This window comes from Zonotrichia leucophrys, chromosome 1, assembly GCF_028769735.1.
Source record: "Zonotrichia leucophrys gambelii isolate GWCS_2022_RI chromosome 1, RI_Zleu_2.0, whole genome shotgun sequence".
Taxonomy (NCBI): domain Eukaryota; kingdom Metazoa; phylum Chordata; class Aves; order Passeriformes; family Passerellidae; genus Zonotrichia; species Zonotrichia leucophrys.
The window spans coordinates 16684312-16711472 of record NC_088169.1 but is presented as its reverse complement, the minus strand read 5'-3'; the positions used below and the strand labels follow the sequence as shown (position 1 = coordinate 16711472).

General features: G+C 37.9%; 1 protein-coding gene across 3 annotated transcripts in view; it reads left to right on the top strand.

The window, feature by feature from the left end:
- The window catches only part of CDKL5 (cyclin dependent kinase like 5), a 130665-nt gene that overhangs the window by 35552 nt on the left and 67952 nt on the right, over positions 1-27161 (top strand). For all 3 annotated transcript variants that reach the window (XM_064707793.1, XM_064707773.1, XM_064707784.1), the window contains exons 2-3: positions 12658-12889; positions 13418-13452. In XM_064707793.1, coding sequence (XP_064563863.1) covers positions 12826-12889; positions 13418-13452 — 99 coding nt within the window. In that variant the 5' untranslated portion in view covers positions 12658-12825. The remainder of the gene's footprint in view (positions 1-12657; positions 12890-13417; positions 13453-27161) is intronic.

The window sequence follows — 27161 nt, the reverse complement described above, 5'->3', positions numbered from 1 at the left end:
TGCACACCCCCACCCTAATAATAGTCTTTTTGCTCCCTCATTTTTTCCCTCTCCCTTGAATTAGCATTTTAGACTGTTTTATTTTCCTTCTTCTGAAGTAAACTGTTAGTTTCCATGCAGAAAAAGTAGTTTAAACTTGTGAAATACTACTAAATTAGAAAATTTTCACTCTTTTTTTCTGTATTCTGGCTTTTTAGAAAATCCCTTCCTCCCCCCAAAACACCCCCCTCCCCCATATTCATACAGTGACAATTCATACAACAAATTTTATGTCCATTTTACATTACAGGCAGCTAACTAGATTTATTCTTTTAAAACAATAAGAAGCAGGCAGAGAATATAGCCCTTTTTTTACCTTTATTCAGTATTAACAAAGGAGAAGAGAAGGTGGCTTCTAAAGTTGGGTACTTAATGCAAATTCATTCTCTTGCATAAGCTGCAGAGCAATAGAACATAACACTGTCATTAAAACTGACTCATAGCATTCAACGAAGGTGTGTTTCAAGCTTTAAAAGTGTTAAGAGAATTACTGCAGTCTAGTAAATACCTTGCAGTGGGAAAAAGTACTTGAGCTGCATTTTGTTGCAAAATGTTGTGCAAATTATTTTGAAAGTTTTTTTTTTTTAATGTCTGACCATACAAGCAGAGAAATAGTTATTCTAAACTATGAAGTATTTTGATCAGTTGAAAAATGGATGCAAATAGACTGTGAAATTCGTTTAACATCTGTATTTGACATGTCTGCTCAGGAGGGAGACTCTTTACATTACTTGATTGCCTTTTAGCTCTCTTCATTGTGGCTGTGGGGGGATGACTCCCATATATGAGAAAAATCTCTTTCCAGCAGTAGGTGTTCAACTCTATAAACTGGTGTTTTGGTGGACTGTGTTTGTTTGGGCTTTTTGACATCTTAGTGGAGGGGAACATAAAATGCATATCTAGCACCACAAAAAGTCCTAAATGTTAAACTTGCATTTGAATTGGTTTCATATGTAGCCTCAGCAACAAAGAAAGTGGTATAATCCAAAAGAGATTACAAGCATTATTTCTGACTTTTTGTCTGAGCAAATAGCATATCACCCATTCTATATGGATTCCAAAGGAAGGTGGAGATGATTCTTCTAATGTTAGAAAGGCACAAAAAGAATATTAGTGGAAAGGAGTGATGTGGTGTGGTTGAATCTGTAATCTTTGCCTTGCCTCCCTGCCTGGGGAGCAGTGGCTGCAGGGTTGGGATGTGCTGGGTTGGGCCTGGGCTCAGTGTGCTGGTGCTCTGTGGTTGCTGCCCATGGGGCTGAGGAAATGGCTCGATATCCATCTAGGTCCTTGATGACCAATATTCAAGCCTGTTAATTTATGTATATGGTTCTGTACAGCTTACTTGAAAGCAAAAGACAGCTGTTTCATTTTTGATTTAGTGTCTTTCATCTCAGCATCTCCCTACAGCCTTTGTCAGTAGGTATAACTGGACTTTGGGAAGTTCTGTTTAACCCCTTGAGACATGGTATGCCCTATATTGTTGCCAGTCCTTATTTTCTTAGCAGTTTTTGCATTTCCTTTGCAGGAAATGACAGTGTTTTTCTGGGTGTATTTTTCTGCATTCATATCTCCCAAATTACTTTCTCCTGAATATTAGAAGCCTGTTTGTTTAAGAGCTAACTAGATATATAAGAAACAAGAAAGTCGGTTATGCAAATATTGACTTTTGGATGCTGCAAGTCTGTATTTTTTATAAACTAATATAAATCTCAAATACCATGATGAACTCATCGCTCATGCCTGAAGCATCTTGTCCTTAGAATTTTGTTTTCTTTCATTTCAGCACTTCTCCATATGCCAGTCTTTTACTGTCTTCTCTTGTGACTCCCTGCAGTAGTTTCCCTTCTCTTCCTCCCTCACCCACCCTTCTTGTCCTTTGCCAGGAGCATTGCCTTCCCTCTTTTTCCCCTTCTCCTCCTCCCACCTTCCACACTCCATAATTAAACTTGGAAGACTCAAAGAAAAACAAATGAAGGATGAAAATTAGGATTATGAGGGTTTTTTATTACCTTTCTTCTGGTAGGTCTGCCAGCATTATTTACTGTTTAGATGTATGTCCTTTTTCTCAGGACTTGTTTTTCAGGTCCTCTTTTGGGTCAGCCACATATCCAGACATGCTTTTGCTGTCATGGGAATCTCTCAAGCAAGAAGCTGTCAGCAGAGCAGGAGACATTCTGCTTGCCTTGCCTTTCCCTGTGGGAGAAAGGCCGTGGACCTGCCATTTCCTACTTGTGTTTCAATATTTTTCCATTGATACCTAAGCTTCTAATCTGGATGATTCTTCTCTTTAGATTAAACTGTAAATAATATCCTTTTACCTTTTATTTATTTTTGGGGGGGGTAGTTCATTCCTTCAGTAGTAAACTCCTTGATTTACTTTAGAGACATTTTTGTCAGATTAATAGTGTGGACAAAAATACCAGTTAGGCAAAATTCATTGAGTATGCATGTTTTACCAGTGTATTAATGGTGGTTGATGAAGGTATAGAGAGAAAGTTAGTCTGAATGCTTGTACTTTTAATTATGAGGATAGTTTTTGTCTGATGTGAGAGTTAGAATATTTCCCTTTTCTTTCTTTTAACTGCAAAATGGAAACCACTAGGCTGAAATCAAAAGAGGAGCTATTACTTCACTTATTTTTTTAAAGTGATTATGGAAGCTGGCATTGAAATTACATTGTTTATTAGGTAAAAAGTTAAAGTATTACCACATCCTGTTTCCAGAAATGAATCAAATTGCCTCCTAGTTATTTTGAAGCTTTTTCCTGAGTTTTCTGGTAAGACTTTCACTTACCTTAAGACTCATATTTTACCACAGCATACTGTTCATGCCAAAAACCATTACCACAGCATGGTTTCAGACATTATATCTTAGTTATTTTATAACAGCACCAGAGGCCTTCAAGATAGCAAAAAGTTTCCTCATCAAAGAGCTTAACATTTAATTAAAGACAAGACCTAAGAATGCAACTAACAGTTGAAACAGGCAGGAGAGGAAAAGACAACATCATCATGAGTATGTCTTTACAACTAGGAATCTGTGGGAGGTTGACCTTGGCCATCCACTGTCACCAAAGTTGCTGAGTCTGCTCAGCTCCTCAGAGCATCACCAAGGGCTTGGGTTGGAAGGGACCTCAGTGCCCACCTTGTTCCAACCCCTTCTCCCCAGGGTCTTTTCCATGCTGAACAGCCCCAGCTCTCTCAGCTGTCTGTAGGAAAAAACCTCCAGCTCTCTGACGATCTTTGTGTGTGGCCTTCTCCATACCTGCTTGGTATGTTCACATTTCTCTTGTGCTGAGGACCCCACAGCTGGACACAGCTGCACAGCTGGGCTCTCACCAGGGCAGAATCCCCTCCCTTGACCTGCTGGCTTTTGCTGCAGCCCAGGTGCACACTTGTTGGCTCATATGTAGCTCTTCATCCACAGGAACCCCATGCCCCTCTCTGCAGGGCTGCTCTCCATGACTTCTTCTCACAGCCCTGTTTTCCAGTTTGGGTTTGCCCTGACCCGTTGCCACACCTTGTCCTTGGACTTGTAGAACTTCATGAGGTTCTCATGGGCCCACTCCTCAATTTTTTCCAGGTCCCTCTGGATGCCATCTTGTCCTTCTGTTGTGTCAGCTGTACCACTCTGCTTCTGTAATCTGTGAGCTTGCTGAGGTGCACTCCATCTCACTGTGCATGTCAGTAATAAAGGCACTGAAGTGCACTGGACTCAGCACAGAGCCCTGAGGAACACCACTCATCCCAACTTCCATCTGGAACATGGAGCCATTGACCACAACTCTGGCTGCCTCCAGCCAGCCAATTCCTTATCTGTGTTCTTGGCTGGACAGGGGAGAGATAGTGTAATGAATATTTATTTTTCTACTGCCTTTGGATGACATCACCACATTAAATTTGTGCTTTTTTCTCTGCCTTTTTTTTTTTCCTCTACTGGAAAATTGCTTGCACATATTGCAAATTGAGTGGGTCACCTTAATATATCTTCCAAAAATGTTTGCAGTAATTTAGCAAACTGAAGTTCCCCTGCCTGAAGGTGTTCTAGGTGGCTCAGCACGAGGACATCTGTCCTGACAGCACAAGTCAATGCTCTGTTGCTGCACTTTCTCTGCAGTGGATTTGCATTGAACACAAACTTTATTTCAGAGTTTTCAGTTTAATGTTCAGAGTCCTCCCTCAAATTGTCTTTGGTCCATGATACATTGCTGCTGCGGTTTTTGTAGTGAGACATCCCAGAGTACTCTAAGCTTTTATCCTCTGCTTCAAGGAAGCTTATGTTAGTGAGTTGTGATATTACAAACAGTTAACAATTAAGAAATAATGTTAATTTAGGGGAATTGTTAGTTGGTTAATTTTTTTTTTGTCTTCTTCATCTGGAATGTGATTCTTTTTTATTGAACTTCATCTTGTTGTGATGGTCATAACCTCTTAATGCTGTCTGAGCCACTTTGGAGATTAGTCTTCTTGACTTGGGTTTTAGTTAATTGATTTATTCACCTGTGTAAGTTTAATGGGTTTTTTTTCCAACTAGAAAGCATAGCAAAACTCGCTTTTAATTTAAACATGGTTAGTGTTCAGTTACTCTGATAATAGACATCTTAAAAAAGCCCCAACTATGAAGTGTAAAATAAACACCTTTAGTACACTTTTACACTTTTAGTATTAATCATACTCTGTTCAATTCCTGGCTGGCAAAACTGGAGCAAATACCTTGTAATAGAGTTTCACACAGTGAAGTAGTAGCAATATCTTCAAATTCAGATGAAAATTCATATGGAGAGGTGTTTCTATAGGTTTTAATATTTTTTGGGTTTTTTTAACCAATCTGCTTTGAGATTGATGGAATTAGAGAAGAATTGATGGAATTAAAAAGTAAGTCAAACCTGAACAAAATTACTACAAAATCCTCCAGCACTCCCCCACAAAAGCCCAATGTACCCCATTTGTCCACCATATATTTTAATCACTTGTAGTGACTTTAGTGACAGAAGACCCTGTGATAAATCTTTCAGTTGTTTCTTTCGATGTGCTCCTGCACATATGCCTGCATGCTAATATCAATTTATTCTTGAAATTACCTGTGGTAGAACCATTAGTTGTTGAGCGGCTTCTTTTTGTCTGTTTTTTAAAACTTTTGATGGCATTCTTTTCAGGGTTAGCATTGTATAAGGTGGATCATTATTATTTAAATAAAATGCTTCTAATTATTTGCTTGGAATATGCGTGAAGAAGCAATGATAAATAATTTTATAGTGTAGAATGTAGTGCTGTTTATTTGTATGTATTGTATTTTATTAGTAATTTAGTACTAGGTTTTGGGGGGCTCCCACCTCACATTTTGTTTGTTCTATGTATTTGGCATGCCCTTCTCAAAGAAAAAGGGATTTCTTGGGTGGTTTTTTCTTCCTATTTGGTTCAGATAGTGAACCAGTCATCTGTATTTAATTATATGTTTGAAGATTACAAGAAGAGTAGTCATTGCAGTTGTTTTGATCTGCATTAGAATGCCCACAGAATTTAGTTTTGGCATTTGTTTGCTATTTATAAATACTTTTTATTCACCTTTACTTTTCTGTGCTCTTATGAGAAAGATCCATCTCAGCCAAATACAGTGCAGCGAGGAACATCTGACTTTTAGAATGTGAATGGGAGTTATTTTTAGAACAATGAAGACAAAACTGGGTTGGAAGGAGGGGGAAAACTTTGTCAGATTAGCAGAATTTCAGTCTCACACAATCACCAGCATGCTTTGTGTGTGCATATATGAAAGATTCAGTGGCCGATCCAGGTAAGAGGCATCAGAGGACTTTTCCTGAAGTGGCCAGCACTTGTGCATGTGTTGTTTTGTGCAGGGCTGGTCGGGGCTGCTGCCCTTGTGCAGAGGAAGCTCGTGGTGCCAGGGGATGCCAGGGACCTGGAGCGTGGTGGGCACACTCAGCAGCTCCGTTCTTCCACAGCTGCCCTGCTGAGCTCAGACTCCTGAGCAGAGCTCCAGCTGGCTGGCTGCTTCTAACATGTCCCCTTCAAGAGAATATATTGTACTTTTCTTGGACAGGAACACCCTCTGCCCTTGTGCCTTTTTTTTTCCTTCTTATTCCTAAGAATGTATCTTTAAACATTGGAGTCAGCTGCAAAGTGAGTCCTGATGTGTAACAGCAGCTTTTGTTTTGGTGCTGCTAAAGATGGAAAAGTCTGTAATATTATTTTGTAATATTATATTGAGGATTTAAAGTCCATGGCAGATTGTCAAAAATAATATGGGACTAAATCATAGGCAACATGACAAATTAATATAGGATATTACTGGAGACTGATGCTCTGAGAAGAGAGAAGGGAAGATTAAAATCAAGAACCAACTTCCAAGGAGACCACTACAAATATTGTGTCAGATAAAAAAATATTAGCTTCTTCCACAACAAGCTATTCTGTTATAAAATAAAACCTTCTATTAGCTAAAAAAAATTAATAATTCCTTCTCTTTGCCTAAGAATATATCACTAAGCCAAAGTGTGCTTTTACTTCAGCTACAAATGTTGGGCACTTGTATTGGATAGAAATGAAAGTGTAAAGTGTCAGGCACCTTGTGCCAGAAGAGACTGCGAAGGCTTTGGGTTTCCCAGGTTGCTGTTGGGAGTTTTGTCCTGTGCACACTGATGATTTTCCTCCAGAGCTGCCACAGGTACAGTGAGGCCCCCCCAGCGTGCGCCAAGACTGGCATCAAGTGCGTAAGAAGCTGTCACACCCACAATAGACTTTCTTGTTAAGGTTCTTGCTGGAGAGCAAGACTAAAATGGAAGCAAAATTGTCTTTCCTGTCCTCCTGTTATGACTCATGGGAGCTGCTTTTGTGCTCAGTGCTTTCATAATCAGTCTGCTTATTTGTCAGTATGGTCGTAGAAGCATCCTGCTAAGCACCCACTCTTTTTGAGTTGGCCACAGCTGTTAGGGAAGATCGTGAATCCTGTGTTTTAACTCAGAAGTGAATTTAGTTCATATATCCAGGATGAGCTGAATTTATTTTTGAATCTGTACTTGGATACAAAAAAAAGAGCACTCATAGAACAAGATAAAGCAAACCAAGTCATTATTTCTTCCCTGGCCTTCAAGCTCAGTTTTCCCTTAGGAATTTAACCAAACAGGTATCTTGAATAGTTGGGAACTGATTCACCCTTTTTCTGATTTCCCATCTGCAGGATGGGAACTTTGTTCAAGTTCTTCCCCCATGCACTGCTGGCCCTGTGGCCAGGGAGATCTGTTGCCTTTAGGCCATTCAAGTGATGATGCCTTCCATTGATGTATAATCATTCAGATGCATTTGCAGGTTTTGGTGTATCAACAGCTATTAAAAAACCCAAAAGCAAAAAACCCCAAGCAAATTCTCCAAAAACCAGCAATGGTGAAGTCAGGGTCCAATGCTGATATTAGCAATGTCAAGAAAAGCTTTCTGGAACTGAATTTTAAAATCTGTGAGCCTGTGCAAGGAACCTTGGTGTTTTGCTTTTACATAATTTGTTCAACTTTGACAGCTTTCTACATTTTGTATTTATTTTCACCAGCTGTTCTTTTCATTCCTAATTTTTTCTTATGAGCAGAGGAGGATAGATTGAAGTTTTGAGTATGAAAAATGGCTTGCTATAATTGTTATTGTTGATTTTTATCTCCTTAGCTTTTTCTTTTTTTCATCTTCCTTGTTGTGAATTTCTTCATATTGTGAAATCTTGATGGCTCTTTCTCCAGAATCTTATCTCATTTAGAAGGTCTACTGTCCCTCCATAAAATGGAAAAATAAAGTGGTAGCTTTTTTTCCAAATTATGGAGTGAGATTGGTACAATGTCACTAGGAGTATGATTGGATTATTTTTCTCTGCATTCCTTAAGTCAGAATGTTACTGCTGCTTCCTCCTGACAGCTTTTCATATACTGATTTTTTTTCTTCCTGATCAGTAATTCCTTATAATGAATGTGACACATTCCTCAAGATCAATAAATCCAGAAAAAAAAATCTCACCTATTTTCTTTACCTTGTCACTTGTATTTACTGCTCTAACACTGAATTGGGTGCTTGTAAATCTAACTGAGGTTTTCCTGGAAAACCTCAATGAATAGAGCTACATGTATATTGGGGAGGAAGAGTAAAGGTGCTGAATGATGCATCATTGCTGACAGAAGTGGTTAATGCTTCTTCCATCCATGAACCTTGTTTGACAGAAGACATGCCAGGGTGTGGATTAATGCATAACCATCAAAGGTGGTATGGTATAAGTTCTTTACATTTGTGTAGGAACCTGCTGTTTTGTTAATGCACAGAGGAAAATGTAAATCAGCCTCTAGAAATTTCTAGTTGTGGCCTCATGGTGGGTAAACATAATAAATAAAACAGATTAAGTTACTTCTTGTGTTAGAAGAGCAAGAGGGGTGTATTATCTGCTGGCAAGAAGCTTGAGTTTAAAAGCACATGGCTGACTTTGAAGTCAGGTAGAAGTTTGTAACTAAGTTCAGCAGGATGTAGATTGAATTCTTTCTGTCATGATAAATGAAATTAACTGAATACTTGATTTTCAAGATGTAGATATACAAATTTAACTGTATTTCTAGAACAGATTTACTTCTCTATGTTTTGTGAAGCCAAACATCTACCTCACGTTTCATTATTCTCACTAAGTGTATCTACTGAAATCTGACTGTGTAAAAAGTGCTTCTCTCTCCACACAGATATTGATGATTATGAAATAAAGAATAGCATTTCTAACCATTGAGGCTTTGGGTTGAGTGGTTAAGTCTGATGCTTTTGGGTGATGCACTAGAATTCTTAATGGTCCTGAAGGGAAAAGGAGTTATGAAAAAGCTGCGGGTTTTCCCCACTGCTTTAATTTAAATTCAAATGTTCAGGTACATAATACTGTAGTATTCTGTATACTTAGTTTGCAAATGATTGTATGTTTTCTGGGATTTACATATAAGCCTTACATGCTATTGCAGAACAGTTACTTTTGTATTAAAATCTCACACTGTTACACTTCTGGATTAAACAAAACTAATTTTTTGTGTTCATCTCATGACGTTTCACTTTGCTGAGTTGACTCTGCTTTTTGTAGAATATCATAAAACATTAGTTGAGAGCATCTCAGAGATCTGTTGGTTTGATTCATAAAATTGTTGATGTGCAGTGAATCTGGCTGCCTTAGAAAGGGGTATTAGGAGAATGACTTCTGTTTCCATACTGAGAGCCCAAAGGCTCAAAAGAGGTAAACGATGGCCTTATTTCCACCTCTGCAAGGGTTGTTCTAGACAGCAGGCAGCTTAGGAAAACAGACCAGTGTGGCACTCAGTGCAAAGAATGAAATTGTGGCAGCTATTAGGTTTTCCTTGCTATTAGCTGAGGTTTTCCTTGCTATCTCCAGTGTTCAGCTTGAAAGAATCCAGCCTGTCCTTACTAAGTTATAGAATTAAGTAGTTCTTGCTATGGAAAACTTTCTTGAAATTACTTTTGTTGTTTAAGCTTCTGTTTTGCTTAAGCTTTTGTTTAAACTCCTAGGTGTTTTTCCTTGTTTTTGTGATTACAGTTACTCTCACAATCATTAAAACTCTGTGTCATTCATGGAGTTTTGAGTTCATGTTACCAGATTCCCTGCAAGAATCAGTGATTTTCAAAACACTCTTAACAAGGCCAGTGCCTTCTGAAAACGAGAAGAATCCCAAGTTGTGGCTACTGCCACTGAACAATTATTTTAGCAGCTTGATTTTAATCTTTCAGCAGCTTTTGAAGACAGAGATCTCAAATAAGCATATAAATTTTGTCTAGAGATTAAATGGGTCTGACTAGTCTTAACTTCACTAAAGTTTGAATTGTAGCCCAGTTTGAGGCAGAAGAGTTGGGGCAAAAAGTGTTTGGATATAAATCCATACTACTGCTGTGTGCCACTAGTCATCTTTCACTAGTTTCCTTTTAATTTCAAGATGAAGTTCTCATAAAATGCCCTCAGCAGAATTGGGCACAAAGCTGAGGAGCCAGCGTAGAAGAGGGGCTCACTCAGGTGCAGTTTGCTTTTGGGAGCCCCCCTGTGTTCCCTGTGGTGTCAGTCACTCCTGATGCGCCTTGGGGACAGTCAGGGAAGCTGCTTTGTGTGTTTCTTTGGGCCAGCTGAAGTGTGTCACCGATTTCACTTAGTGAAAATCACTAAGTGGGTTGGCAGGATTTTATCTTTAAGGACTTGCAAATGCTTCTCTAGGTGCCATGAATTCAGGGGTAGCAGGGGATCAGCTTTCTGTGGCTCCTCTAATGAAGTGAAAAGGGAAGGTGATATGTTATCAGTGGGGAGAGGATATACAGCATTGAATTTCATAGAACCACAGAATTTTAAGAGTTAGAAGGGACCTTAAAGATCACGTTCTCCCAACCCTGCCATGTGCAGGAACACCTCCCACTATTCAGGATGCTTATCCAGCGTGGCCTTTAACACTGCTGGGGTTGGGGATCCACAACCTCCCCAGCTGGGGGATTTCAGAAAGGAAGATTAGCTGCTTCCAAGTCTAACCTTTGTTCCCAATAAAAAACGAGAATTCATACTGAATAAACTTGCAGAACTGAAAATAAAAATAGTGGATCACAAGCTGCAGGCCTGTATAGCTTTAAATAGTTTATGAGAAATTTAGAAATTGTGGATGAGGGAAAAAGGAAACTGCATCTTAATTTCTTCTTGAGCTTTTGGTACATTATCTCATAAGTTTCTTTACTGTTTCATCATATATCTAGGAAGTATTGTGCACACTGTTAGGAAGAATGAGAGTAATCAATTTATCACAAACTAATTTCTGGTAGGACTTGTCAGTGAATAATGTTGGGAACTGAAGTAACAGATTTGGTGATGTTACTGAATAGTGCTGATAGAAAACAATATATGTTTTCTGACTTTTCCTTTCTTTCTGGCAAGTAATTTTGCTGTTCTGAGCTTGGCTGACTGGTTCTGTTGTGCCTCAATTGCGTTATGGTGGCATCTATGGTTGTTTCAAGGTCCCTGTGGCAGTATTTCTGTCACTCAGCTGCACCCTGTGCCTGGCACCAGCCTGTTCCAGCAGAAAGCAGAAGCAGCTCAGTGTGGGCTCTGTTCTGTTGATGGGTGCAGCTGAGCAGATGCTCCTGTTTTTCCAGGACCTCATTTTTTAAAGTTCGTTAGTGTAACCAGAAAGTCTGGACAAACAGCAAAAAGGCTTTTGTGAGGAGATGCCAAATGAAATAGGAGGAGAACATATGGAAGGGGAAGGAAGGAGTATTTTGTACAATTCACCAGTGAAGAAAAAAAATTGATTAATTAGAACAGTAAATTAAACCACTGAAATAATTAATAAAGGACTGGACAGCTTTTTCTAAAAAACAAAAGCAAACCAGAAAACCCTAACTATCCCTTTAATTTGGAACTCAGCGCTTTATTTTCAAATCACCGTGGTTGATTAACTCTGGAGTTGCTTCTAAACTAACAACCCCTCCCCACATGATCTGCCTGTGTCTTGCTGAAGCAAATGTCATTGTGATTCCTCTCCACCCTTGGGTTGTCCTTTTGTTGTGTATGACCATGTCAAAACTGGGCTTTTGGCCAGCACCCCTGGCTTACAGTGACATCCCATTTGTGTGAGCTGAACCCAGCATTATTGGGTCACACTCACCCATTACACATAACTTAATTAAATGTATTCACTTCCATTCTGTTCTTCATGAGTAGTTCAGTCCTTGAGTCACTGAATTGTGAAGATGGTATATTTCCAATTCATGGTGAAACCATTTGAGGGTTTTTCTTTCCCCATTTTTGAATGTGGGATATGTGCCTTTAATATTAAGGGAGCAAATGCAGTCTGAATTAGTAAAATCAAGCTTCTAATAGGATAGCAGAGAAGTGGTAAGCCTAAAACAGCCGAAAAAATCTTTGTACTTTACCCTACATATAGTTGCTTAATTTGAAAAATTACTTCAGTGTTTGGGGAACATGGAAAAAACCCTTTAAAGACATTATCTTTTCTGTATTATTTCTTAAATAAGCTGATAATGGAAATAATTTTCAAATCTCATTCCTTGTCAGTCTAGCAAATTAATTTCCTTTCATTTTTTTCTTAATAATCACAGAAAATAGTAGTAGAAAGCTATTTTCTCCTGTAGAGTGTTCTTGCTGCCATTTCCTTTTTATCATTACAGTGGACAAATGAGAAAATAACTAAACAAAATTTGTTTCTGTACATAGCTATCAACATACACCAAGCAGACCATAAATAATGACAAGCTTATTTTTGCTTACTGAGCTTGTTCCTGACAACATTTTTGTTTGCCTCGGTTCTGTAGAAAATTACTTTATGCCAGTTATTATTGTAATAGACATCCTGTGTAGTTATTATTGTAATAGATATCCTGTGTATGGGATTACATGGCCAGCTGCTGTGTCAGATGTGTGGTGTCAGTGGGCTCTGTCCATTATAGCTGCTGCTAAGCTCTCCTGATCATCAAATGTAGAAGTAAATTAATTGTCTGTTAAAATTGTTAGACTCTGTTGGTGTAATGTCTGTGTACCATTGCTTTCTCTTGCTGAAATAAATCAAAGTACTAATTATGTTGTTTTCTGTTCTTTCCCCAGGAAGCTATTGATTGCCTAGAAATTAAAAGAGGGTGTGAGAAGTCTGATTGATCAAGGTGAAAGTTTTTTTTCCCCAAGAGCCTTTTCACAACTGCCTTTTGCAAAATCTTCAGAGGGTCCCATTTGTGCCATGTTTTGTGGCTCTCACCGTAAGAGGAATTTGTCTTGATGAAGATTCCTAACATTGGTAATGTGATGAATAAATTTGAGATCCTTGGAGTTGTAGGTGAAGGTAAGTAGTATCTTAAAAAAAGATTAATTAGAGTTTTGTAGATTTCACTTAGATGATAATAAGCTACCAACTGCACAATTTTTCTTGTACGTGTTTATTATCTTTATTATCTGCTGATTTCCTTGTCATATGGATGAAGGAGTTTGGAAGCTGAAACGAAGGGAAGAGAAATAGAATAGTTTTGTGGAGGCTTGGGGTTTTTTGCAGTTTTGGTTTTTTTCCTTTTAAAAGTTTAATGTGTTGATTTCTCATTAGTGGTACTAGGGAAATGCAAGTTCTCAAACTTACCTGCAAGCACATTTTAAAAAAAATAATTTCAGTGTCTTAAAATCCATTTACTTTTGAGCAATTTTTATGGAATTGCTTCAGTGTACAGAGATTTAGAACCTACATATGTAAGTTCTGAATAATAGTACTGGGAACAATGTTACTTCTGTGGTTAGGAGGTTGCTGAACGCTGTTTTATCTTGCTACTTTTAATTTTTTTCTGCTTTTGAGATGGCTTATCTCTCAATTTCTCTGTTTCAGGAGCCTATGGTGTTGTACTTAAATGCAGACACAAGGTAAGTGAATTACTTTTAAGTCAGAGGGAAATGTTGGTGTTTGAGTGAAGCAGTGACTTTTGATGAGAGCTAACATGTTAATATGTATAAGACATGGCATCTGGGGTGGACTTTTTCTTGCACTAAGGTACTTAAAGCAAGCTTAATTGCAAGTTTCAGGGGAAATGGCTATATCTAGTACCAGATCTCAATTTTTTGTGTTTAATATTTCTCTGAAATATTACTAATATTTAATTAATTTAAACTTACAGAGTTTTTAAGAAAAGAGACCAAAAACGTTTTGGAACACAGTTTTGCTCAAGCATTCTTAATTAGAATGCCAAACTATTTGCCAGATACTGCTGTAGAAGCACTTGGCTGCCTTGGAAGGGGCAGGGGAGAGAAAGGGGAGTCCATGAGGGATTTTGACATCTGTAGGATGATCAAATAGCAGTGAGAAAGCAGTGACTTTTTTGATTGTTGATTTTAATTTGGAGAAGAAGTTAAGAAGGAAAGAAAAACCTCTGTTTGATACAAAAATGAAGTCTGGCAACCTGTCTACACTATTTTAACTAGTGTATAAGTTGCATGTATCTGAACTTGCTGCTCATCAGCACGGAGCTGACACAAACAACTTTGCTGTCTTTGAAGCTGCAGTGAAGTCATTTAACAAAATAACTTCTCTGAAGCAAAACATTTCTGAATCACAGAATTTTAGTGATCCAGGAATCTATACAAGTCTTTTTATGTAGTTCATACCTTTTTCTAGAATAAGTTAGGAGTGTGCAGAGGGTTTATGTTCCTATGGTGGCTTTTAGCGTGTACACAGAAGGGCTTTTGCATACAGTGTGTGGTTCTATCTGGTGTGTCTTACACTGTTGTGCACTTAAAAAAGGAAAAATAAATTGGAACTTAAGATCCTCTCCAGCTGAAGCCTTGTTGGCCTTGGGGATGTACAACAGTCAGTTGAGTGACTTAGGTAAATTGGGTCATTTTAGATATTTATGGTATGAAAATTCAGGGTGAGTAGTTTGAGAACACCTGGGTAGTGATGATGCAGTTTGTACTAGGCGTCTCTGTTCTTTGTGGAAAGTACCTCACCCAGACTCAATAAGTTTCTCAGATTTCCTGCATTGCTGAGTGAAATTTAAGCTATGCATGTCTATTCATGCTCATGCAGAAGAGTTCAGTACTCTAAAAGCATGGTGTATTGGCAGGGTAAGCTGTTGCCCAACTTCCTATGAGAATACCTTGCAGCACACCAGGTATCTAGAAAGGAAAGTCTTTCCTTTAGCACAAGGAAATGTTCCAACAGCCTGTGTGAGACTGCTGCCTTCCTTGTTAGCATCTAAATTTTCTAGTAGTCTCACCATTTTTTTTCTATAGCTTTGTCTTGATGGAAACAGCTGTGCTAAATGTTTAAAACAAAGTGTTATTGCTTTAAGCTTCTAGCAGGTGGGTTTACTAAGACCTAGAGCTTCCAGTTTTTGGAGATCTAAAGAAAAAGGTGAGGGCATGTTGCTGTTTTCATCTAACTGATTTATGATTCTCACTTAAAACAAGCTGCACTGAGCTTCTGAGAACACATGAGTTTAGAATCTGTCTATTTTACCAAAAACAGAGTAGCTGTCTAAAAGTTAAATGTTGGCCTTTCCTACTTGTATAGGAATAAAATGATGAAATACACTTTCATAAAGACTTAACAGACTTACCTGGACATGCAAGGATATATGGTTTGGGCTTTTTTGGTGATTTTTTGGGGGTTTTGGTGATTTTTTGGGTTTTTTTGTTTGGTTTTTTGTGTGAGTTTTGCCGTGTTTTTGGTTGTTGTTGTTGTTGTTGGTTTTTTTGTTTTTTGGGGTTTTTTTTGTTTTAATTTTTTACTGGACATACTTTTGAATATAGAGGTATTTATATTGATGTTTATAAATAGTGGTAATATGCCAGAATCAAATTCCCAGCTATTTTAAGTCAATATATCTCCACTGTATTGTTGAGAGGGTAAATTTTGTGTGAAATGAGGAGCCAGCCCTTAATTGCAGCAATTTGCCAACATATAATCCACTAGTGCTTCAGTAAATATATAGCTTTTTACCTCAGTGCATTTTAGTGGCATATGTACATAGATTTAAATAGGAGAGAATGGCATCAGGAACAAATACCTTGTCATTATTAGATGTGTTTTTCCTTTGGTAAAAGAACATTACCAGAAAAGCTAAACTAGGTCCTCTAGAATGACTGTATTTACATTATTACACAGGCTGTTTTTATCCCAAATCCTTCATTGCTAATTGTGGTTTGTGCATAAAGATTACTTGTTTATTTGAGGAGTTTTTTCTGATGCTAAGCTAATGCAAATAATGTTAAAAAAAAAAGCAGAGATGATGCTCTGAAAAGCTTTCTCCTATTTTTTCATTTAGTCAGAGGATGTTTCCTAAGGAAATACACTGAAGTGCATTGTGTTTAAAAATACTGGAAATACATTTGATAGTTACAAACTATTTTAAAGGGCTGTCTTGGCTTGTTTGGATTTTGGCTGTTTTCTGAAAACAGAAGCCACTTGAACACTTCAGTAGTGTCAGAGATCATGGCTGAGGAAAAGAATCTTTGCTAATGTTTAAGACTTTTCAAATGCTTGCCCTTTAAAGAAGACCAACATCCCTTTTACTTTACAAAGTGGTCTTCCTGCTTCATGTAGAGTTGTTGGGCAGTAATATGATAGGAAGATGCTGTGGTAAGGCCATAGGTCTCCAAAGATGGGCACATGGAGAAGAAGCCTAAAGAAAAAAGGAAGCCAAAAGCCAGTGTGAAAAGAAAGTGTTGCACGGTGAGATAATAAACTGTGTTTGTAGGAGGAACGCTGGCAATTGCAGCTGCAAGTAGACTTTATAGAAATGAGGTAGATACATCCTTAGATGCCTGAGGGAGGTGGAGAAGATGATGATGCTGGAGCAGGGGTTGTTTCTCAGGGTGAGGCAGAGCTCACCACAAGCCAGGCTGGAGAGGAAGATGGGTTCATCCAAGCAGTCAAACCATGAAAGGCACTTGGACAAGGCTCTCAGGCAAATGCTCTGATTCTTGGGGTATCATGTGCAGGGCCAGGACTTATTGGACTTTAATGATTCTTGTGAGTACCTTCCAACTCAGGACATTCTATGATTCTATGCCTATATACATGTATTTGTATGCATAAATTGATGGCGGTTTTTAGGTTAGCCAGGTGTGCAGGAAGGTGTGTGCTGATGCAGTTTCTCTAAAAGCATAGTTGAAATGGATGAAATCTCCTTGACTTCTCCTTCTCTTGCAGTGTACTGTGTGTTACGAAAGGTCTGGAGCCTGAGGGTATACAGTTTAATGATTTGGAAGTTTGGTACCAGTTGTTCTTATAAGTCCAACATCTCCTGCCTAATGAGATGGGGGTTTTTGCCTTTTATCTTAAGAATGTGTTTTGGTGGTTCTTAATAGCATGAGGCATTTTTAGACCTTTTTCTTTGAGATAAACACCACTCAGTTCCCATATTAAAAAGAAACAAAAATAAATGTTAGTTAGAATTATTTAGCACTTCAGTGCATTGAAGAATAGTGAAGAATAACCTCTGGAATAGGTTTAATACTTCCAGGCAATGTCTTCTTAGCCTAATATTTGATTTTGCCTTGTTTGAGCCTTCTGTAATACTCTTGCATTGTGTTCTGGTAAGTTGTTTGTCTGCCTCAGAATACATAAAAGAAATATTTGCTGACCCCTTAAAGAAAGTTACATTTTACTCATTAGAAAATATAGTGAATATGCATATGTAGCAGAATCATTACATTTCTTCTGAGTATTTCAGCCTTTTTCATGTCTTTTATTATTGGAATCCCTATGGACTAGCTGGGTCATGGTTTTCCCTTTGAAAACTTTTTTTTTTTAATGTTTCTACAGGTAACCCAGTTCTTCACACTGCACACTATTTGTTTGTGTTTGAGCAGAGTCAGGAATTCCCCTTTTACCCATGCTGGCCAACTTGAGAAAATTTTCCCATGGCCATCACTGTACTTAGAGGAGGTAATTCCTGTGGAACAACCACCTCTCATAGGCTCCTTTGCTCTTCAGGGCTGTCTCGAAGCAGATCTTAGAACTAGATGAAATCTGTTCTTTTGAAAGTCCAGGGTTGTATTTCTATTGTCCCTCTCTCTTAATTATTTCAGAATCTTAAATTCCACTGTCATGGTGGAGATGCTGGTCTGCTGTAATATCCATAAGAAAGGAGCACAGGCTCTGTAAATTGTAATTTAAAGTGCTGCTTCTTCAGTGAGTATTAACTTCACTAGAATAAAGTAAAAAAATGAAACAGGTGATCTTAGATTCCTTCAGATTTTGGGAATCTTCAGTTGAACAGCATCAAAATGGCCTCTGATCAGAGTGCAGCATTCTGTGAAGACCAGTCTGTAAGAGGGTTTCTTCATTATTTTCGTCATTCAAGCTATTGCAGAATTATTTTAAAAGAAAACTCCTGAGCAATTCTATTATCAAACAGAAAGATGTTCTCAGGAGAACTTCTTGCTACATCCCTGGATAAAGGCAAGGCCAGACAGGTTATGCAGCTCAGATGCTGAGTGGGAGCTGCTTGCAGGCTCCTCTGCTACAGTGACCTGGCTGAGTTTGTTCTGCAGTCCAGGCAGCTGGGTCTGGGCCAGCTCAGGTGATGTGTGAGCTAATTAGTGATGTGCATCACTAATTAGCAATAGTGAGCAATTAGTGATGCACATCACTAATTCCTCCTTGCACAGTGGTCTCTTGTCAGGGTGCACACACATGAGGTTGTCATGGTTGGTTCATTGATCAGTGTCAAGCAATTGCCTTCTCTGTTTTCCAAAAATCTGGTTGTCTCCATCATGCTGTATTACCCTTGCAGCAAATGTTGGAGTGCTCTAAGTTCTCTCTGAAAACTGGATTTTATTGTAAGGCTTCCATTAAAAAGGCGTTATCTATTTTGCTCTCTTTACAAGGTACTTTGAAACAGGTGTTCCCCCTAATGTAAGGTGTTCCCCCTATTGTTCTGTTTTCCAAACCTCATGAAAGAACTTTTGACTTTTGTGTCAGCTATTTGAAAGCAAATGTACATGCATTCAAGCCCTCCTCTCCTCTGCAAGGATCTCCTTGCCTTTGTAGGATATTTAACAGAAGATGAGCTGTGTCTGTTGTGGCAGAGCTCTGGTCACACAAGCTATTCCACTACATTTTCTGTACCCCTAAAGAGTGCAGGCATCATGATGACAGGTAGTTCACATAACGAATGTTTCTAGAACTGTGCACTCATTCCTAGTTCCTCCTGGTCTTTTCTCAGAAATTTTAGGTACAGGCACCAGGAATCTGGTCGTGCTGCTTTAATAGAGCAAATGAGAACATTTGGGTTTTCTCTAATATTGTCATAAAAGCAGAGTTCTGAATTTCCCTGGTCGATGTTAGAATCCGTTTTCCAACTCTTGTGTCTGCTGATGTTATTAATACCTTCACACTTCAAATCCGCTAACAGTTTTTATGTTGTTGATTCCCCTTTAGTGTTAAAAGTTAAGTGTACTTGTTTGTCAAAGTTGTAGGTTTTTTCAGTGTGTTGTATTTTTTCATGTACTTTCTTTAGATTTGGCTCTCAAGGTTCCTCAACTCCCCAGCATGTGTTAAGTCAAGTACTTATATTGAGGAATACAGTCATTGCGGTTTAACTTTTATGGTATAATCTTTTGTACTAAAATGGGTACAGCTCTTTTTTGTCTTACTTTGGATGTGACTGATTTGATTTTCGTTGATTGAAAAATTAAATGAGGAGTAAATGAAAAATCTGAGTTCTCAAAATGAGACCAGATTGCTGCCTGTGTTCTTTCCCCTCATCCTCAATTTTTTTGCTGTTTTGTTTTTGGTTTTTTTTTTTCTTTTTGGTATGTAATTAAAAGGAATATGCTAATTTTCTCAATTAATGGAATTTGATTTGGCTTTGTGGCAAGATTTTTGGTTTTAATTGTTGCCAGGATAAAATCTCTGTGCAGCATACTGTTTCCTTTCAGCAATGGCAGCTTACCTATGGAGGATTATTCCATTAATGCTGTTGTTCCTTGGGCTAAAGCGTCATATCACTGGTGGGGTTTTGTGCCAAAACTTGTGTGAAACACATACAATGAATATGAGTCTTTCTGGACCTTCTGGATAAATAGAATTTGCCAGTATTAAATGTTTGCAGTAGAAAGAGTTGAGATCTGTCCTAAGCATTATGTGAAGAAAATAGAGTTATTAGGCAAGTGGTGCTGCTGAAGCTCATAGTAACTGTTTAATAACCACTTGCTTAAACTTCACTATGAGGCAGTGAATTACCTTTTGAATTCCTTACAGAATTCTGGTGTGAAATGTTACATACAGAGTATTTGTTTTGTGGACTTCCAGACTCTACTTCCATGGCATTTCCTTGAGTGCAGCAGTGAGAGGCAAGCTTGATTAGTGCTGATTCACTTCAGGCATTGCTTTCTATACATGTAGGAGAACTAAAATGAACATCTGTAACTGCTTCCTATGCAGGGAAGATGTGAATATGCTATTGACAGTTTATATAGCTTTCATTTTTCATTGCTGCATTGTGACATTTATCTTCACCTGAACCTCTTCCAAAGTTTTCTCAGTCCCCTGTGGCAGGGGGAAACAGACAATCAGACAGCATTATATCAATGTGGTTTTAAATATGATTGATGTCAATAAAGTGCTGATTTACATTCAAGGAAGTGGAAGATTCATGTGTGTACTGTTAGTGCTGCAAAGATCAGATAGTTGGGCAGAATGGAACATAGAAACTGAACTTGCTGAGTTCCCACAGCTTGGGCAGACAACTACTAATTCAGTCTCCCTTCTCACTCCCAAGGTGAGCTATAATATTCTCTATATCACAATACTTACTGATGCCTTTTATTTCTTTTCCTCAAAGTCTTATTCCCAGGTCTCTCTCGTTCTTCAATTATTTTAAAAGAGTTTTTTCATAATGCATTTCTTAATAAAAACCATTAAAGCACTAATTTTGAAGAAATTATCAGATTCTAAAATTACTTACACTACTGGAAAAAAAAATTAGATCTTTGGTGTTGTCTTAATTTTCTCAAAGTCTGAGTCCTGGAATTAACTGAAGTAAACATTTGGGTTCGCACTTGTAAGGCTATGTAGGATGAGGGGATGAAGTAAGGTAGTTCCAGATCTTTTTTTCATATATTTTATTGTTTTCTGTCTGTTGCTTCTGCTATATGTTGCTAAGATATGCTGTGTTTCAGAGTTTTATTTAATTTGATTGTATATAAACCCTTGCTATCTTTATCAGTCACATTCAATGATTTCTTACGAGGGCTGGGCAGGGTTCAACAAAGTGGGTCTGAATGCATCTTTAAGTGCATTCAATTACCAGAGGCAGTGGTTAGGGAGGGTTAGGCTGGATATCAGGAAAAGGTTCTTCTCCCAGAGGCTGGTTGGGCACTGGAACAGCTCCCCACAGAGGTGGTCACAGCACCAAGCCTGACAGAGTTCCACAGGTATGTGGACAATTCTCGCAGGGACATGATGTGAATCCTGGGGTGTCCTGTGCATGGCCAGGAGTTGGACTCCAGGATCCTTGTGGGTCATTTCCAGCTAAGGATATTCAATGATTTTATGAAAGTTAATGTTTTTCATTAATGAGTCACTTTATAGCCATATATCCATGGAATGATGCTGCTGTGATGTCTGCTGTTGTGCTGTGTTGTTTCCCTTTGAGTCTTTTCTGACAATCCAGACCGGCGTTTGAAAGTTCCCTTGTAGGTTACTCCATTTCCTTACCTCCTCCTTTGTGCTTGTCATGTTATGAACCCTGCTCAGATCTGGATGGTATTCAGTAATAAAAATTCTCATTCCATCCCTCCTTTGCTCCCCATGGCTAATATTAGAAATGGAAGGTGCAGGGCAAAGATAAGAGAGCTTTCAGAGGGGAGAAATTAACTTGCTGTGGAAGGGGAAAATACTAAAGTTTCTTTTTTTCAGATGTGTTCAGTTTAAAGCATTACAATGTGAGTGCTTTCAATACCACAAATTAGGGTGGCTTAAGTTGGCTTGTCCATTATAACATTTCATGCAGTACAAAGCTGGGGTGCAGAGACACCTGATGCTGCAGAAGATCTTCAAAACAAGGGTGAGGGAGACAAACAGGGAATCACCCTTGTACTTTAGTAATGGAGGTAGATGAAAGAAGCATAGAAGCCTGAGTTAAAAATAACAAGAGTGATTCATCTTGCTTTGGAAAGATATGTAAAATGTATTACTGATGGTTTTCTATTTGAATTAAGTCAAAGACAAGCAATTTGTTGCAGTCACAGTATCTCAGATCAGTATTTTCATCAGACAGTTTCTTCCAGTTGGTCACACTAAGGGCTCTGGATAAACCAGACATCTGTCCTTCTTCTTTTGTTTCTTAAACACGGTATGTATTTTTGATACTATTTTACATAATCTTTCATATGAATTATTGCTGTGGCTACTGGTGTTGCTAAGTGAAAGGTTACTGCTTATGCCCCAACTGAGAACTTTGCTTGGAAGATTGCCAGTCAATAAACAAGCCCCCTAGTAGTTGCTGCAAAATCCATCTGCCGAGGGATTATATATCATTACACTTGTAATAATACAGGCATCATATTCAGACCTGCAGCAGTGTGTTCTGTGGCTGCCCTTAATGGTTCTTAATTGCAAACAGCTTGTGGAGTTGTATCTCATTTTAAGGTCCTTGTAAGTGAGATCTTATTTTTAAGTGTGGATGTGATGAGCACCCAAAGCAATGCTGTCCATACAAGTAATTTTTTCTTGCAAAAAGTTGAAAATTTTATGCTGATAATTAAAGTTTAGGAACATGACTACAGTATTTCTTAGAAGCAATAGCAGAAGGAATTGAAATAGATGATTTTTAGACACCTGATGTAGGGTCCTGGATCATTAGGAAAGTAGCGGTGCAAGCGAGGGAATTTATAGTTAATGCACATTATTATATGGGAGAGGGAACAGCATATGGCTAATTATAGCACTACATCTGTAGTAGTATGAACTTGGTTGAATATTGGATTACAATCTGGTCTTGTCATCAAATTGCAAATTACTGTGTAGCATAATTGATGCAAACAAAATGGTATTTCTAAATTTTAGGCTAATTGTTTTCCTTTGAGGGATTCTTGTGGAGTTTTTAAACTTTTCTAGGACACGTGAGCAGCTCTAAGAGCACTAGGATAATCATTGATTTCTGGACACACTGTATTTAAACAAAGGCCATTAAGAGCATAACTCAGTGTTTCAGAAGATCATTCATGTAGATTTTTAAATGTGCCATGGTAAAAACGGGTCTGGATCATGTGTCTGGCTTTCAAAATTATTTGTATCAACCAAGTTGATCTAAAATTTAAATACACTAAAGTGTCTTGAATATGCCATTCACATTACCTTATTTTCTAAATTTTTTTTGGTGGATTTAAAGTCCTTTTTTTTAAGACTCAGGAGTCCTGCAAAATGAGCTTTGACAGTGTAGGTAAAACATTCACAATAACAGTGAAAACTTTCCTATAATTTCATTTTTTCCTGAAAACTGTAGGCTCTTCTTGGCTCTGCATTTTTTCATCAGTAAAGATTACAGTGTGTTTTTAAATAGCAAGTTGTCCCTCTGAATGTCCTGATTAAAGCAATTTATATTTCCTTGATTACTCACTTATGCGTAATTCCTAACTCATGGAATACCCTCCTAAAATATAAACCAACCTTTCTATTCTTTTTGAATAAAAATTCTTGGAATTCTTAACTTCTTTTGAAGTATAGTGATATTTACTTCTCGTTCAAAGCCTGGATAACAATAAATGGGGAAAAAGGAAAGTGGTTTCCTTTTTATACCATTACAGCTGTTAAAATTTGTACAAACTTGTAAATTCTTGTGCAGAGGACCTAATAATTGTACTTTTAACGTGTGGTTTGATCCTAGCTAAAAGCCTCAGTAAGGGACTAGACAAACCTGATGTCAGAGTGTGGTGATCAAGAAATTTTGGATACAGTGGGAATGCAGGCTGAGCTCTTGAATAGGGACCACTTTTGCTAAGACTGCTTTGTGCTCTTTTTTGAACCAACAGCAGTTGTTAAATGTTTGCAGAGAACTGGAGTCATTCTTTATGAGATCTATGCCTTATACACATATTGCAATTCTGAAACTCTTCAAAACACATACTTCTTTTTGCTGTGTGTAGCTGCACCTGCACCTGGACAATAAAGTTTAATGAGTCTGCTGCTTGCTTTTTTTTGAGAATAGTCCAATTGCATGCTTCTCATTTTCTAAAGTATATCTATTTATGCTTTTCTCATTTAAGATTAAAACATTGTCTGGATATATAAAGTATTTGCATTTTTAAAGTCCCTGATTAATTTTTGTTTAAATTGCTAAATTAGATCAATCTTTATGCAAGTCCCTTATAAGCCCTAACACCGTAGAACGTAATGGCTTTACTTTGCCTATTATGAGAAATCACACACTTTATGCAATTTTATTTTTATTTTTTCAGATGTGTAGCAAAGTGAGGATTTGTTTCTGAACAGAATAGGTAACTCTTTTTTGGAAACAGATACCAACATTGCTCTCCAGTTTATAGTTGCTTGCGCCTTAAAAGCTTTGAGAAGGCATCTTCTATTTCTTCCCCAAGACTACTGTACCTACTGTACAGTACTGGGTGTACAAGGATCAGTATAATGAAGTTTAGTGTCAGTCTTGCATAAAGGGAATATTTGCAGGTCTTGAAGTGAAGTGATTGTACTCATGGATGCCCATTTCTTCATGGTTTCATTCACCTGTACCCTTGTACCCACACACTTAGAAGTATAAAGGGTCGTGTGTGTGCTCAAGAGAGGTGTCTGATTTGGGCAGCATCTCCAGCATGCAGGCTGGAGGACAAGGGTCAGGAGCTCTCATGTCCCCACTTTATCTCTGAAGTTCCTCTGGGTGGTGATGACAAACTAGTTCTTACATCTTTTATGTATATGGGATAGTCCTTAGCTTCAATCTTGCTTTCTTCAACTTCCACCTGTCTGTTTTCTGCTTTTCCTTGTTTGGAGTTTGTCTTTGACAAGTATGTCCATAATCCTTGATGGGCCAACAGAAGATGGGCTCATATATCATAAGCTGCAACCTTGTGGCCATCCTCCTGTTGGGGGATGCATAGTCTGCTTGTGAATCAGCTGTGCTGCAACCTTCTGGGCTTGGCATAATGTTTTACTCAATTTTACTTTTGAAGCACCCTCCCATGAACAATATTCTTGATTATCAACAGTGTTTTTTCTTGAAACCCTGTGCAGTTTCTTCTCATGCTCGTGCATGCACTCAGTTCTTTCTCCAATATCCTATTCATACCCTGATCCGTTGCACACTCCTGCAGCAGAAACAAGATACCTATGTCTCTGAAAGGGTGGTTGTTCTTTTTTCAGTTTTTGGCATAGAAGTGTGCTGCCTTATTAAACAGCTCTCCTAATCTTTCAGTCAAGAAAGAATCCTTACAACACTGAGAACTCCTTCCCAAATGCATATTATGAAGTATATTTTTAATACAGTTCTAAGAACAGAAGATTACCACAGATTCCAGTGGTATTTTTGAAAATTGTTTGCAAAACAGTTTTCTTAGACTTAACTTGGGCTGAACAGGATTATCATCATTATTGATTTTCTTTTAGGTTATAGATGGGCTTTTAAAGAAATGTGGTTTTGAGGTATGACAGAGATAGGTGATATTTTTAAGTGTGATAATGCTCTGAGATGTGGAAAGATGAAATTCTGTAGGACTTTAAAAACTTTACTGGTTCCACCTACCTCTTCTTTTTGACAGTATGCATCTTGACCAGGAGGCAAGCTATCTTCTTGAAATCAATTAACATTTCCAACAGAGATAGAGTAATGCCATGTTTATGCACAGAAATATGTTGCAGGCAATGCCATCTGCAGAGCAGAGCTGACTAGCTGCTGCTTCTACAGGATCAAGTTTTCTGTGACTGTTTGTGTGAAAAACCCATCCAAGTGGTGCCTACCATTTTTTCTCCCTCAAATCATCATCTAGTGAGGAATGGTGTTAAGAAGCATATACAGGATAGTATCTGATGGACTTGCACCCTGGGCTCTGAACCTGTTCTAATTTTGTAAGTCCTTCCTGCTTCCACTGTTGTGTTCCACTGCTTACTGTTCCTGCTTCCTGCTAGAAATGTTCTTGCAGTGCTAAGGAATTATTTGGGGAGCAAAAGAGAATCAGTAGGAGCTTCCCCATTGTCTTTTAGAAAGGCTAAACCTAGGCCAAACAACATCCATCCCATGGGCTCTAGCAGGTTTAAAAAATAAAAAGTGAGGGAGTGGCATTTCTCCTCAGAAATTCTGGGGTTTAGTGCCCCCTTCATCCATATTCCTCAGAAAACATAAAAGAGAATGCAGAATAGATATCTAGATGGTGGCAGGATCAGAGAAGCAAATCAAGGGTGATCAGCCTGTCTATAGTATTCTTGGTTTCTGTTTAGTAGGGTTCTCAATGAAATGGATAATGTTTAATATGTATTGTTGTAGATGAGCTATTCTTTTACCAGCATCTATTACACATGTGCACATGTACAGAGCTGTGCACAGGTGTGCATGCACACACACACACAGACATTTGTTTAATTAATGAATTATAGCATAGTGGTCTCTTCTGGTCAGTTTTAGAAAATGCTACCAGCCTGTTCCCTCTGTAACTTCTGCAAAGGTATTTGTATGTACTGGTTAGCACACTGTTGCACTTTCCATTTTTATGGATGTAAGGAGAACTGAACACTTGTGTCTCAGTATAAAATATGAATGGCAATAAATCTCTTCTTTTATCAAAAGCAGGCATGTACAAGGCTTTAACAAAAATATGAATAAAAATTTCACAGCCCAAGTCTTGTGATTATATTTTCTCAGCTTTCACTTGTCTCTTCATCTGAAGATTGTGTTTCAGGAACTTTCTGAAAATTTATCCTTATTGCTAAAGTGTCTTGTTTTTTTTCCTAAATATGTTTGTGTGAACAAAGACAATCTTTTAGCACTTCTGAGCTATTAAAAGAAAAATGGAAATGAAAGCTCAGTTTAGTTTTATAGCTCTGTATCTACAGTAAACAATAAGACCTAGAATTTTTCAGTGGGAGAACATGCCCTTCCTGAACAGATCTGGCTAGGAATCAAATTATGAGGGCATAGTTTATTCTTGCAAAGAACAAATATGTGGAAAGACAAAAGTAAAGGAATAATTAGGTATAGGGATCTCTTATCTATGGATTTTTTGAGGTTTTTATCTGGATTTTTAGACTGGGATAGGTTAACAATTAATGTTCTTCAAGGCCACCTTTTCATTTTTTGAAGAGGTGGTGATAATTGACTATTCAAACAGTACTGCCTGAACGAAACCTGTGTGATGAGACTAATTCTTCTTTTCTTTTCTTTGAAGATTTCAACTGCATTTAAAGTAACCAATTTACTCATTTACTAACTTTTTTATTTATTGCTACATATCCAGAGTTTTTGCTACATAATCTTATACTGCAATATTGTAGCTTTTTTTTAAAAAAAAGAAATCACACCCAGAATCATGTTATGATGAAAGCAAGTCAGATTTAGCACATTCAAGCACAAATGCTAGTCAACAAACTGCTGTTATAACTATTGTTTACTCTCTGTACCACC